We start from the raw sequence: 14,448 nt of genomic DNA, 5'->3' as shown, positions 1-14,448 counted from the left end.
ACGCTGAATGTTTTTGGGATACCGCGGGCGGGATTTTTGTCCGGCCGAAACGTAAATACGCCTATGACCGGTCCGGAATCGCAAGCTTTCTTTTGAGGCGACGCGCACGTCGGTATGCTCTGTAACTTTTAAACGTATAGAGAACGGACAGACAGACAGACAGACAGACAGACATCGGGACAGACAGAAGAGCCGCTTTATATATATAGATACTATGCTATTTCTCACTAATGTTTGTATAACTGTAAGAATACAGCTTCCCTCCAGCACAGTTTCAGTTCCTGTCAATGATGTTGAGTGTGTAGAAGTGTTGAGGTTTTGCTCAGCTCTGCTCAGTGTGTGAGAGGTGTTACTTGGAGTCACTGGCCCCGAGAGACCACATCTTGGGAAAATCATGAAATCAGGAATGCTGTATCTGATACTGGGTGAGTAAAGGGTTGCTCAGATGGGGTGACTAGTCGAGGCAGTTTCAAAATAAATATTACAAATTCATATTGCAGTTTCTGACATATTATGATAGAAACCGTGTTGAATGTGAAATGTAATCCCTCCGATGGGGAAGCGAGGTCAAACCAACAGTGCTGATGATTGCCTCAGTCCTGATCATTCTTGGGATAAAGCCTGCATTCAGTGCTTTAAGCGCAACTGTGCGATAAGTTGGGAAGAGGCTTGTGTGGAGCATAAAGCTGGCATAGATTTGGCCTGTTTCTGTGCTGTAGATTCTATGTAAATGTCTTTGTGAGCCGCACAATCAGGCAAAAACTGTACAGTGAAAGAAACAAAAGACTTGCATTTATATAGCGCCATTCACGACCACCGGACGTCTCAAAGCGCTTTACAGCCAATGAAGTGTAGTCACTGTTGTAATGTGGGAAACACGGCAGCCAATTTGCACACAGCAAGCTCCCACAAACAGCAATGTGATAATGACCAGATAATCTGTTTTTTGAGGGATAAATATTGGCCAAGACACCGGGGAGAACTCCCCTGCTCTTCTTCGACATAGCACCATGGGATCTTTTACATCCACCTGAGAGAGCAGATGGGGCCTCAGTTTAACATCTCATCTGAAAGATGGCACCTCTGACAGTGCAGCACTCTCCTGGAGTGTCAGCCTAGCTTTATGTGCTCAAGTTCCTGGAGTGGGACTTGAACCCACAACCTTCTGACTCAGAGATGAGTGTGCTACCAACTGAGCCATGGCTGACACCTGTGACCAGTGCGATACTGTCAGAGCATCGCAGGTTAAAACCAAAACCCCACCACAGCAGCAGTTAAACCACAGGCATGATCGCCCCGAGCAGCAATGTGAGGGCAGGATGTCCCCACACAGCCCCTTGAACCCAGAGCTGGAGGAACGCACGGGGCGCAGAGCTCGGCTTTGCAGAATTCAAGCCAATCTCTCTGGTCTTTTCCCCGCTCACACTGGGAGATTGGGTGTTGCAGTGAGGCGGCGCACCGTCCTGTGAACCTCGTAGAACTGGGTGTGTGAGTTCAGCCCGGTCCGGTCAGATGGACGTGTCCTCTGCTCTCTGCCCAGTGTAATGCTTGTGAAATGAGTTTGGCTAGGCCCAGCCAAATTCTCATCGTGTCTCTGGAATACATTGCCAGCCGGTGTGGTGGATGCTGACACTCTGCCTTCACGAGGGAGCTGGACCTGATGACTGCGGCATAGAGCGCGTCATAGAGAAGGCAAGTGTCTTTACGATTAACACCGTGTGATCTCCTGGATTGGATTCGATCGCCTGAGGGGAGCGGGGTGGGTGGGGGGGCAGGGGGTGGGGGGGGGATCGGAGAGTACTTTTACAGAGTGTTTTTTCCCTTATTGCCCCAGGGGTTTTCCCTGGTTTTTTGTTTTGGCCTCTCGCAGGAGATTACGTGGCTGTGGGGGCAGGGGTGGCAGGAGGGTGGTGAATTGTCTGGTCAGGATGCTCCAGCAACCAGGAGTGTGGGCGGCAGTCTTGATGGAGTAGCTGGTCTTTCCCTGCTCATCATAATCGATGGCACAAAGTGAGGGCCAGAATCATATGCTGTGAAATTGCGCTAATCCAGCCCATGAATTTTAACCTCTTAATTGGTAACTTGCAGGCAACGGTTGTGTCGAGTTATTTTTTTAACTCTCTTCACTCTATAGGATACCGAGAGGTAAGGAGCCAACGAGGCTGAAAACATCTCTGAAATAAATGGTTTTATTGACATTAAAATGCAACAGTTTTTACAGAGAAAGATGTTTACAACCTTAGTCAGTAGTACAACCGGAAATTCAGAATGATCAGTTCTTCGACAGAGGGGTTAATTCTTCGTTGCCATCCTTCTTGGGCTCTGCTTCTGGTCTGTCTCCTCGAACTTACTAAAATGGCTGTTTTTATTCTTTCTGGTGCAAAAACAGTTTGCTAATGGTTATGACAGGTTCTCCAAGGCCTGGCCAGGCGGATGTCTTATCTTTAACCGCGTCCCTTATCTCTGCAAAAACATCAAGTCTCAGCCGGTCTTCAACAGTCTTAAGCAATGATGATAGCCATGAAAGCTTTGCAACTTAGTCAAGCTTCCCAGCATGCCCTTGATCCCGGCCAAGTTTAACAGTTCGGTGTTTCGAGCCCATTCTTTGAGTTTTCTCTAAAAGCTTGGTGTTAAATGTTCGTCTGGCAAAGTCCCAAATCCTTCAAGTTGTGATGGGGAAATGGCCTGGAACACCAGGACAGTCGGGAGCACCTTCTGCAACAGGGCTCGAGGCACATTGTTGGGGCAGCGTGGAGCAGATTGACCTCCCACCCAGCCTGCCCTGGGAACGTTTAATCCTGACGTTGGGTATCAATGGGAAAGAGTTCCACTCTTCCGCACTGGTTTTCAAGGTTTTCGTTTCAAAAGGAAACAAGCTGATTAACAACTTTTGCAAAAAAAAAAGACTGTACCGCAACAACCTGCAGTTATACAGCGTGTTTAGCGTAATAAAACTTCATGGGAGCATACTCAGGCTAAAATTGACACCGTGCCATAGAAGGAGACATTAGGACAGGTGACTAACTGCTTGGCCAAAGAGGTAGGTTTTTTAACAGCGTCTTAAAAGGAGGAGAGAGAGGCAAAGAGGTTTAGGGAGGGAATTCCACAGCTTAGGGCCTTGGCAGCTGAAGGCACAGCCGCCAACGGTGGGGTGAAGGAATTCGAAGATCCACAAGAGGCCAGTGTTGGAGGAATGCAGAGATCTCAGAGGGTTGTAGAGGAGGTTAGAGAGCTAGGGAGGAGTGAGGCCATTTCAACACGAGGATGAGAATTTTAAATCTGAGATATTGGTGGACTGGGAGCCAATGTAGATCAGCGAGCACAGGGGTGATGGGTGAACGGGACTTGGCGCGAATATTTTCTTCAAACATATGAACATTTTCTTTTCCTCCCAGTGATCTACTTTGGCAATGGATGGGGTCCAGGGAGAGCCTGCGACCCTGGATTCTATCGTGCAAGGAACAGGAGCTGCATTGGTGAGTCATAACCTGGAGACTGGCTTCTCCACTTCATTTCTTACTCTCTCATATATTTCTAACAATGGTCTAGATGGCAGCAAGATTTATAAACTGACTTTGAGAAACAGTCTCCAACTGGTGTCCAAATTTACAGATGATACCAAACTGGGGTTGGGAGCATGTATAACTAATAATATGGAGGACTGCACCAGAATATAGGACGATATAAATAAGCTTCCAGAGTGAAATTCACTATAGCAAAGTGTGAGTTGGTCCATTTTGTTAAGAGGAATAAGGAGGCCAAGTGTTCCTTGGAAGGTAAGAAACTAAAGTTCTCATCCTTCTTTTCAAACCCCTCCATGGCCTCGCCCCTCCCTATCTCTGTACTCTCCTCTAGCCCCACAATCCTCAGATATTTGCGCTCCTCCGTTTCTGGCCTCTTGAGCATCCCCGATTTCAATCGCTCCACCATTGGTGGCCGTGCCTTCAGTTGCCCAGGCCCTAAGCTCTGGAATTCCCTGCCTAAACCTCTCTATTTCTGATTTCCAACATCTGCAGTATTTTGCTATCGTCCTAATATCTCCTTATGTGGCTCGGTGTCAAATTTTGTTTTATAACGCTCCTGTGAGGCGCGTTAAGTTGGGACATTTTACTATGTTAAAGGCGCTATATTAATACAAGTGGTTGTTGTTGTTCCATGCCCTGGGAGTTCACCTGGAATCTGCCGTCACTGGTTCTTAATACCTTGTCACCACAAACAAGAAGTGTTTGGATAATCTACTGTTGGTGTTACACAGTGTTCCTGTACTTGCCGAGAGTAACACCACACAAGGAGCAATGGAGAGGGCGTCCAACGAAAAGTGCGGAAACAGCGATGGGCTTTGTCATTGATGCTAAATGGAATTGACTGCTTCATGTTATGAGCATAAATCTCTTTGCCCAATGGGGAAAAGTTTATGGTTCGCAACCAGTGTCGTCATGGTGTCTGCAAATGTGTGCCTTCTTTCTCCCGTCGCTTCTCCCCAGGGCCAGACTAGACTCTGTGTGCATGGGAACTCTTGGCCTCGCGATAGTTTTGTGAGAGATCACAGGAGCTCCCGCCTGCAGTTCGCAACACAGTTCCGAGCCTAAAGGGTCGCGAAGGTCAGGAAGGGGCTTCAACCAGGACTGGCCGTGAGGAGTGAATCGGAGCGGGCTAGTGTCTCTCGGGAAGCAGTAGGCAGAAATACTTCTGTTAAGGGGGCGAGTCGCCTCAAGGAGGTGAGACACTGTGAAGTAGGTCAGAGGGACTGTTATAGTGAAACAATGGTAAAATTGACCTTTTGACTATAGATAACACCATAAGTAATTTTTTGCATTTTATCTTTAAGAATAAATATCTATCAATCCCAAACCCGTGACCTCCACCACCTAGAAGGACAAGGGCAGCAGGTTCATAGGAACGTCATCGCCTCCAAGTTCCCCTCCAAGTCACACACCATCCTGACTTGGAAATATATCGCCGTTCCAACATCGCTGAGTAAAAATCCTGAAACTCCCGACCTAACTGCTCTGTTGGGAGCACCTTCACCGCACGGACTACAGTGGTTTAAGAAGCCTCCCCACCATCTTCTCAAGGGCAACTAGGGATGGGCAATATATGCTGGCCTTGCTTGCGACACCAACTTCCCACAAAGGAATTTTTTTTTAATTCTGCAATATTCAGAATGTACCATATCAATGGAACTTGTTTTTGGGACCCTCTAGTGTGCCCAGCAGAGCTAGAATTCGGAAGAAGTGTGTAAAATTCAGTCTTATGCCCTAACCCTACACCAATATCTGTTCAGAAGAGTTAATCCCCTCTCTAACACCGAAAGAGAGAAATATTCACTGGTTCCCACTGTGCCTCTTAATTTACCATAAGGTAAAAGGAATCGTGTAATCCTGTTTCTCTTTATTTCAGATGACAATGAGTGTGCTGGGGGTAAAAGAACTGCAGTTATATTGTGTGGTACACACACAGAATGTTACAACACCCTCGGGAGTTACTACTGTACCTGTATGAAAGGATACGCCATCCCATCAGGAAACAATAACTTTAACTTTACCACCAAGACAGACTGCCGAGGTAAAGAAGCGGTTCACATATTGTGCCTTTTTCTGTACGTGTTGAAAGGATACGTGTATTTTGTTCTGCATGTCCAGCACAATTATTTTAAAGGTCCTCCATTTGACTTCTAGGGAAATGTTGACAACCATCCTCCTCCAATCCATCTGTTTAAATTCTTAAATTATCTCTTTGAATTTAGGCTTTTTAAAGTTATGTAAGTCTGGCTTCTGGTCTTTGGTATAATCATGTTAAATTTGATCAGCCTGAGATTCCTGTTGTCTGAGGGGCTACAATCTACACTTCCTGAACATTGCCTGGACCATTTAAAAGGAAGACTTGCATTTCTATAGCACCTTTCACAACCTCAGGACGTCCCAAAGCACTATACAGCCAATGAAGTAGTTCTGAAGTGTAGTCACTGTTGTAATGTAGGAAACGCGGCAGCCAATTTGCGCACAAACAGCAATGTGATAATGACCAGATAATCTGTTTTAGTGATGTTGATTGAGGGATAAATATTGACCAGGACACCGGGGAGAACTCCCCTGCTCTTCTTCGAAATAGTGCCGCGGGATCTTTTACATCCACCTGAGGGGGCAGATCTGGCCTTGGTTTAACGTCTCATCCGAATGATGGCACCTCCGACAGTGCAACGCTCCCTCAGTATTGCACTGGAGTGTCAGCCTAGGCTTGGTGTTCAATTCTCTGGAGTAGGATAACAGTGACTATACTTCAACAAAGAATTGGCAATAAAGTGCTTTAGGACGTCCTCAGCCTGTGAAAGGTGCTGTATAAATTCAAGTCCTTCATTCTTTTCCGTTTGTTTAATGTTGGAATAATCCCAATAGTGAGACCCACTTCCCCATGCCGATCTCTACAGAGTGTTACGCTTTCCAGGTATGCCTCCTCCATAACCACCTTATTAAAAAGTGCAAGATAATACATTTTGATAAAATTAGGGGAGTTCAGTCACTCGCCAGTGAAGAGCAGAATTTAATTTGGAACACCATGACTAAGTACAGGAAACATCTGCATGCTTGAGGAAGTCACAGAGCTGCACACTTACTTGTTATAAATGGATGTAAACAAATGTCTAGCTCAGGAAGGTGACGATCAGCCAAGTCTGATGAAGGGTCATTTTACAAATGCAAGCTTCCACCGTGAGGCCTGTCCATCGGAACCACATCGGGAGAGAGATTAGTGGTCCCAGGATTCTTTCCTTTAATTTTAATGGACACCATATCCCATGGGATGAAGAAAGACAGAAAGAATCTGTTTCTTGTGATGTTGATTGAGGGATAAATATTGGCCAGGACACCGGGGATAACTCCTCTGCTCTTTTTCGAAATAGTGCCGTGGGATCTTTCACGTCCACCTGAGAGGGCAGACGGTTTAACGTCTCATCCGAAAGACAGCACTGCACTGGGGTGTCAGCCTAGATCTTTTGTGCTCAAGTCCCTGGAATGGGACTTGAACCCACAACCTGCTGACTCAGAAGCTCCACACTGGAATCACAAATTAGTCAAGTTTATGAAGTGAATTCCGACTCATCCAGCCCTTGAATTATACTGATCAGAAGTTTAGTTAAACTCCCAGACTTCAGTGAAAATGCAAAGATGCACGCATCTAATATGTAATGGTAGAACATTCCAGCACAGAAACAGACCTTTGGCCCATCAAGTCTGCATTGGTGTTATTCTCCATTAGTCTAATCCCACTCTCCTGCTCACTCCCCGTACCCTTTAATACTCATTTCCAAGCAACTCTCTAATTCCTCTTAAAATACTTATGGACTTTGTTTCAGCATCACTTTGTGGCAGAGAATTCCACATCCAAACCACCCTCCATCTAAATAATTGTTTTCTAACCACCCTTTAATTCTCTTGATGATTATCTTACATTTGTGCCCATTGTTAGCATCTTGCTGACCAATGAAAACAACCTATCGCCATTTCCCTCAGCATAATCCTTCATGATCTTGAAAACCTGCATCAGGTCTTCCTTCAGCCTTCTCAATTCCAGGCGGAAAAGCAATGGCCCAGAATTTGCTGTGACAGGGCAATGAACAGGGCCCGCCGTTAGTTAGACTTGCCCTTGTCCATTTAATCTCACCATTGAATGGCGTGATGTTGCTGTATTTCTGCAGCAGATATGAGCTAAACATGCCACAGAGAGTTAGGTCTTGTCCATTCCCATCTAAGTACCCTTTAAACAACATGATAAATTATAATTACTGCCAATTAACCTCTCTGGCACTGAAAATTAACTCTAACAAGTGTGGAGTCTCATTCCTTCAGGTTTTAATTGTTGTTGGAGACTTAAAAAAAAAATGATTTCTGTCTCTTTTTTCTCTCTCTCTCTGAATCCAATTTTTCTTTCCCTTTCTGTACCTGATTTGACATTAAATTCACCCACTCAAACTTGCGCTTCCTTCTCAGACCTTGTACTGGTCATTTTACAATCCTTCAATCTGATTGGCCAAGGAGATACCCAGTTGCTGGCCCTGTTCACTCCGGTCCCAGATACCCTGTAGAGGGTGCCACGATGATTCCATCTCCCACTTCCAGCAACTTGTGGCACAAAGTTTCATGTCAAATTTAAAATTTGGCATTTTTTAAATCTCCAGCAATTCACAACCTGAAGGAATGAGACTCTGTAGTTTTAATTATTCACTTTCTGGGCCAGAGCGGTTGATTGGCAGTCATTAACAATGATCACATCGTTAAAAGGGTACTTGCGCTAATAATTATGAGACATAGAAACATAGAAGATAGGAGCAGGAGTAGGCCATTCGGCCCCTCGAGCCTGTTCCGCCATTTAATGAGATCATGGCTGATCATCCAAATTCAGTACCCTGTCCCTGCTTTATCCCCATATCCCTTGATCCCTTTAGCCTTAAGAAATATATCTAACTCCTTCTTGAATATATTTAATGAATTGGCCTCAACTGCCTTCTGTGGTAGAGAATTCCACAGGTTCACCACTCTCTGGGTGAAGAAATTCCTCCTCATCTCAGTCCTAAATGGCTTACCCCTTATCCTTAGACTGTGACCCCTGGTTCTGGACTCCCCGGCCATCGGGAACATCCTTCCTGCATCTAGTCTGTCTAGTCCTGTTAGAATTTTATAAGTTTCAATGAGATCCCCTCTCATTCTTCTAAACTCTAGCGAATATAAGCCCAATCGACCCAATCTCTCTTCATACATCATTCCACCCATCCCAGGTATCAGTCTGGTGAATCTTTGCTGCACTTCCTGCATGGCAAGAACATCCTTCCTCAGATAAGGCAACCAAAACTGCACACAATACTCAAGGTGTGGTCTCACCAAGGCCCTGTACAACTGCAGCAAGACATCCTTGTTCCTGTACTCAAACACTCTCACTATGAAGGCCAACATATCATTTGCCTTCTTAACCGCCTGCTGCACCTGCATGCTTACCTTCAGCGACTGGTGCACAAGGACACCCAGGTCTCGTTGCACTTCCCCTTTTCCCAATCTATTGCCGTTCAGATAATAATCTGCCTTCCTGTTTTTGCCACCAAAGTGGATAACCTCGCTTTTATCCACATTGTACTGCATCTGCCATGCATCTGCCCAATCACCCAACCTGTCCAAATCATACTGGAGTTTCTCTGCATCCTCCTCACAGCACACACGCCCACCCAGCTTTGTGTCGTCTGCAAACTTGGAGATATTACATCTAGTTCCCTCGTCTAAATCATTAATATATATTGTGAATAACTGAGGTCCTGGCACTGATCCCTGTGGCACCCCACTAGTCACTGCCTGCCACTCGGAAAAAGAGCTGTTTATTCCAACTCTTTGCTTCCTGTCTGCCAACCAGTTCTCTACCCAAGACAGTACCTTACCCCCAATCCCGTGTGCTTTAACTTTGCACGCTAATCTCTTATGCGGGACCTTATCGAAAGCCTTCTGAAAGTCCAAATACACCACATCCACTGGTTCTCCCTTATCTATTCTACCAGTTACATCCTCAAAAAATTCCAGTAGATTAGTCAAGCATGATTTACCTTTTGTAAATCCATGTTGACTTTGTCCGATCCCATCACTGTTTTCCAAGTGCTCTGCTATAACATCTTTTATAATGGACTCTAGCATTTTCCCCACTACCGATGTCAGGCTTACCGGTCTATAATTCCCCGTTTTCTCTCTACTGGTGAGTTTAATAGGCAATTAATGTTCTTTACAGTTAGGGTGGGCCCGGTAGAACTGAATATTCAGTCTTTTTTCAGTTGTCCATCTTGACTGTATTCGCTACCTTGTTCTCTTCCTGTTGTCTATTTGTATTTCTCCTGTTTTGCTCTTTCCTGACCCCAAACATCCGTGCTACCAATGTCGCTCTGATGATCCAGCTTACAAAGTTCCGCATTGCTGCTTGGTTGTCCCACCAACAGGTGGAATCTGGGAAGGTGCACTAAAGTCATACTTAGTACAAACAGAATAAGGTGTGTTACTCAGGCATCAGGGAATCAAATGAGGAATTAGAGCCCTGGATCATCAATTGGGGATGTGGTACCCAGAGAGTCTGATCAACTATCATCTTCATCAGATGGAGAATGGGATGTAAACCTGGTCCATCAAGCCAAATCCCTGGAGTAAGAAGGTCTAGTTGTGAGATTAAAGCCTAGGAATATCTAGTGCTTGAAATTAGAGAACCAATGCTTAACATTTTCATATGACGTTCCGCTGTCTGGCATTTTAATATAGGCATTAACCCGCGAAAATGATGGACCGAGCAATGTCACGTAAACATATGAAGTGTTAGCGTGTTAATATCTATAAGCGTCGTTTCTAATCTCTAGATGATTTTGAAAGGCTAAAATTTCCAGAGGATGAGGGAATGGGAGGAAAAATTAATTTAAAATAAATTCAATTCCATGGAAAAGGAATATTTATGCTGATTTACAAACCCAGATGAAGCTCCACAGTGCAGGACATGCTGAGGTTGACGGGAGTTGGAAAGAAGATGCGGTGACGGGGTAGTGGTGATCATGCAGTGCTCGGTATGAGTTTCACAGTCTACAGATTGCAGGAGAAAGGGAGAAACCAACGGTTTAAGGAGTAATATAACACAATGAAAACACTCCTGGCACCCAGTGGTGCACAATATTCATGTTGAGAAATACTGATTTTTCAGGGCGATTTCACAGTTAACAGATTTGCTACTAATAATCTAAGTTGTCTTTAGACCCTTATCTGTCCTGCTAAACCATTCCAACTGAAAGCAATTCATTAACCTTCATAACCCGTGGTGACATCAGAACAATGTGTGAACCAGCACAAGTTATACACCTCTGTGCTCAATATTATGCTCACTAGTGGGACTGTCTTACACTGTATGAACCTGCTGTCAAGTCCCAGGTTTTATTCCTGGTCTGTGCTGAGTTAGTTGATCTCAGTCAGGGTAGCAGTAGGGACACTGCAATTAGCCTCAATAACCCTGAGACAGGGAGGGAACATCAGCCATGTTTTGTACTTCTGATGCCTCTCTAGCGACCCCTACTAGACAGTACCAGCGTGTGGATGCTGCGTGAGGACAGGATTGGCCTCTGGCCTCCTACGACCCCATAGTCAAATAGCCTTTTGACTCTCACTGGCTAAGCTCACACATGACGGATTGTCAATTGGTTGGGGTACTAGGGCAGACAATGTCTTTGGGGAAGGAAGAGGGGAAAAAAATTGGCCTGAAGAGGATCCGTTCTCCATGTTGTTGGTATCTCCTCCCATCACCGCTACGGTGCTGGATGGTGTTACGCTCCCTGAGATTCGGAAGCTAGAGCTGGACTGAGAGGTGGTCAGTAGGTTGAAGTGCTCAGGGCAAATTGTAAGTATGTTTTTCATTCCAGATATCAACGAGTGTCAGTCAAACCCATGCGGCCCTAATGCAAGCTGCATCAACATAGCCTGGTCTTTCAACTGCGCCTGTGGCAACGGATTTGTCTCAAACACTGGGAAATCTATATTTAAAGATAAAACAAAGACTCAGTGCCAAGTGTAATGTATGTACCTTTAAGGGGGGAATTACTTTCTACAGCTCATGTATACTGTAGTACCGGCAGTGACCACACCTGTATATACCGCTGAGTAGTAATCTGTTGTTTCAGTTGCAGTTTGAACCACGTTGAGTAAACAGCTGTTGTACCGTTCTCTGCAGTCCTTTTCTTATTATTACACGGACGTAACAGTGGCGACGAGCAAGTTCGAACCTACCTGCAACTCTGCATCACCTCCCAGGGATTCGCTCCTGCAGAACAGTGGAAGAAGGTCGAGTCCAGAAGCATGGGCGTCGACCACGGGCAACCGCCCAGTCATCCAGCAGAGATTTGAGCATCACAGGGGAGGCTGTCGAGAGCCAGGCTTGGCTTTCCAGTCACGGTGGTCCAGCGAAACGGGCTGGCAACAGGTACTGCGCAGACCCTTCCCGGACAGCGGCGGGCTAGAGCCCGACCGAGCGGCACAGAAAAAGGCCGAGCAGCGTCGACGGGGGAGAGAGAGAGGGCAGAGCGCACAGGGCGCAGCCGGTGTTCGGGACCGAGCGGCGTCAACGGGGGAGAGAGGCGAGAGAGTGCAGAGTGCAGCCGGTGTTCAAGGGCCGAGCAGCGTCAACGGGGGAGAGAGGCGCGCAGGAAAATGCGAGGCGCTGCCATTGCCACGAGGACCGCAGAGAGCGGCGTTGGCAGCAGCGCACGAAACCCACAGGGCGTCGCCATTTGCCACGAGGACCGCCGAGAGCGGCGTTGGCAGCAGCGCGGGAGACGCCATTTTAAGCCGCAGCGGGGAAGAAAGGAAAGCGCGGGAGACGCCATTTTAAGCCAGTCTAATCACACCCAAAAATGCCGAAGAGTGGCAGTATCACAGCGTTCGACAATGAAGTCGAAGATTGGATGACATATGTCGAACGCATAGAAGTATACTGCAAGGCGAATGAAGTGCCAGATGACAAGAAAGCGCTGGTATTGTTGAATTCAATGGGTGCAAAAATGTATGGCTTACTACGAAACCTAGTAACCCCAGAGAAGCCAGTAGAAAAGGATTTTGAAAACATAGTGTCAATCCTACAGGACCACTTAAACCCCACACCACTGCTGATAGCAGAAAGATTTAAGTTTCACAAAAGGAACCAGCATAAGATGAAAGTAATGCTGAGTATTTAACGGAACTGCGCAAGCTATCGAAACACTGCCAGTTTGGAACGGGACTAGCAGATACCTTAAGGGACAAGTTTGTGTGTGGGCTTCAAAGTGAAGGAACACAGAAACGGCTTTTATCTGAAAAGGACCTTATGCTGGAAAAGGCTTTCAGCATTGTGGTATCATATGAAGCAGCAGCACGGGGCGCTGCAGAGATACAACAGAGACCGCAAGAATATGGCACAAACGAAATGTCATATGGAACAGAGAAGTGCTATCGCTGCGGCAGAACAGCACACGACCAGAATGATTTCTGGTTCAAAGACAAAGTGTGCAGACAGTGTGGAAAAGTAGAACACATAGCACGAGTCTGCAGGTCGGGAAAGAAAACCAGCAATAAGAAACCGACCAAAGGGAAGTACAAGAAGGTACATAAGATAACGGAGAATAGTTCAGACGAACAAAAGAGTGATAACGACTCCGAAAGCAGGGAACTGAGTTGTCTGAAACTACATAATGTGATCACAACGGAGGATCACCGAACCATTTGGATCACTCTCAAGATAGCAGGAGTCCAGGTAAAGATGGAATTGGACACAGGATCAGCTCTAACAGCCATAAACCGATGGGACTACGAGCGGCTATTCTCACACACACCCTTGAGAGACACAAAAATTATTTTGAAGAAGTACACGGGGCAAAAAGTCTACCCCAAAGGAAAAATAAGGGTGACCGTTATATATAACGGTAAGGAAACACCGAAACTAGACCTGTATGTATTGCAAGATGGAGGACCACCATTACTGGGACGTGAATGAATCCGGAAAATACAACTGGATTGGCATTCCATACAGGCACTGACTGTGGCTGACAAAAAGGATGACGACGTCACACCTGGGCGACTGTCAAAGATCCTAACTGACGCGAAAGAAGTGTTCCAGCAAGGACTCGGAACACTAAAAGGCATGACAACGACGATTAAAACTGAAGAAAATGAAAGCCCAAAATTTTTTAAGGCCAGACCGGTACCTTATGCGATCCGCCCAGGCATCGAAGCAGAGCTGGAGAGTCTGGAACGTTCAGGTGTACTGTCCAAGGTAGACTGGAGCGAGTGGGCTACACCCATTGTCCCTGTGATGAAAAAGTCATTGAGCAGCACGCCTGGGGAACCAAGGAAGGTTCGCATCCGTGGGGACTTTAAGGTAACAGTGAACCCGGTCCTTCACACCGTACAATATCCACTTCCGCGGATTGAAGATATTTTCGCCTCGCTATCTGGAGGGAAACGCTTCACTAAGATTGATCTGGCCCAGGCGTATCTGCAAATGGAGGTAGAAGAAGCATCAAAAAAATACCTCACAATCAACACCCATAAAGGTCTCTACCAGTACAACCGGCTGGTATTCGGGGTAGCATCAGCTCCGGCTATTTGGCAGAGGTTAATGGAACAAGTCCTGCAAGGGATCCCAGGGACCCAGTGTTATTTGGACGACATCCTGGTCACGGGCGAAAATGACAGTGATCACCTTGCCAACCTGGAGCAGGTGCTCACTAGATTGCAGGAATATGGGCTCCGAGCTAACCGCCCCAAATGCGAGTTTTTTAGAAAACAGATCTCGTATTGTGGCCACGTTATCGATAAAGAGGGGTTACATAAGTCCCCAGAGAAGATTGAGGCAGTAGTCAAGGCTCCAGCACCGGAAAATGTGTCACAACTGAGGTCGTTCTTCGGGCTGGTAAACTACTAC

At 46.2% G+C, this 14,448-nt stretch overlaps 1 protein-coding gene across 1 annotated transcript in view; it reads left to right on the top strand.

Moving 5' to 3' along the window:
• Nucleotides 1-317: 317 nt before the first annotated feature.
• The window catches only part of LOC147097620 (adhesion G protein-coupled receptor E3-like), a 103,500-nt gene continuing 89,369 nt past the window's right edge, over nt 318-14,448 (top strand). Inside the window, exons 1-3 of the mRNA XM_085971422.1 lie at nt 318-425; nt 3,396-3,476; nt 5,401-5,565. Coding sequence (XP_085827548.1) covers nt 395-425; nt 3,396-3,476; nt 5,401-5,565 — 277 coding nt within the window. The 5' untranslated portion in view covers nt 318-394. The remainder of the gene's footprint in view (nt 426-3,395; nt 3,477-5,400; nt 5,566-14,448) is intronic.

This window comes from Somniosus microcephalus, chromosome 31, assembly GCF_052327205.1.
Source record: "Somniosus microcephalus isolate GS21.2 chromosome 31, FLI_Smic_1.0, whole genome shotgun sequence".
Taxonomy (NCBI): domain Eukaryota; kingdom Metazoa; phylum Chordata; class Chondrichthyes; order Squaliformes; family Somniosidae; genus Somniosus; species Somniosus microcephalus.
Note: the sequence above shows the minus strand (reverse complement) of the source record. Positions and strands in the feature narration are given on the sequence as shown.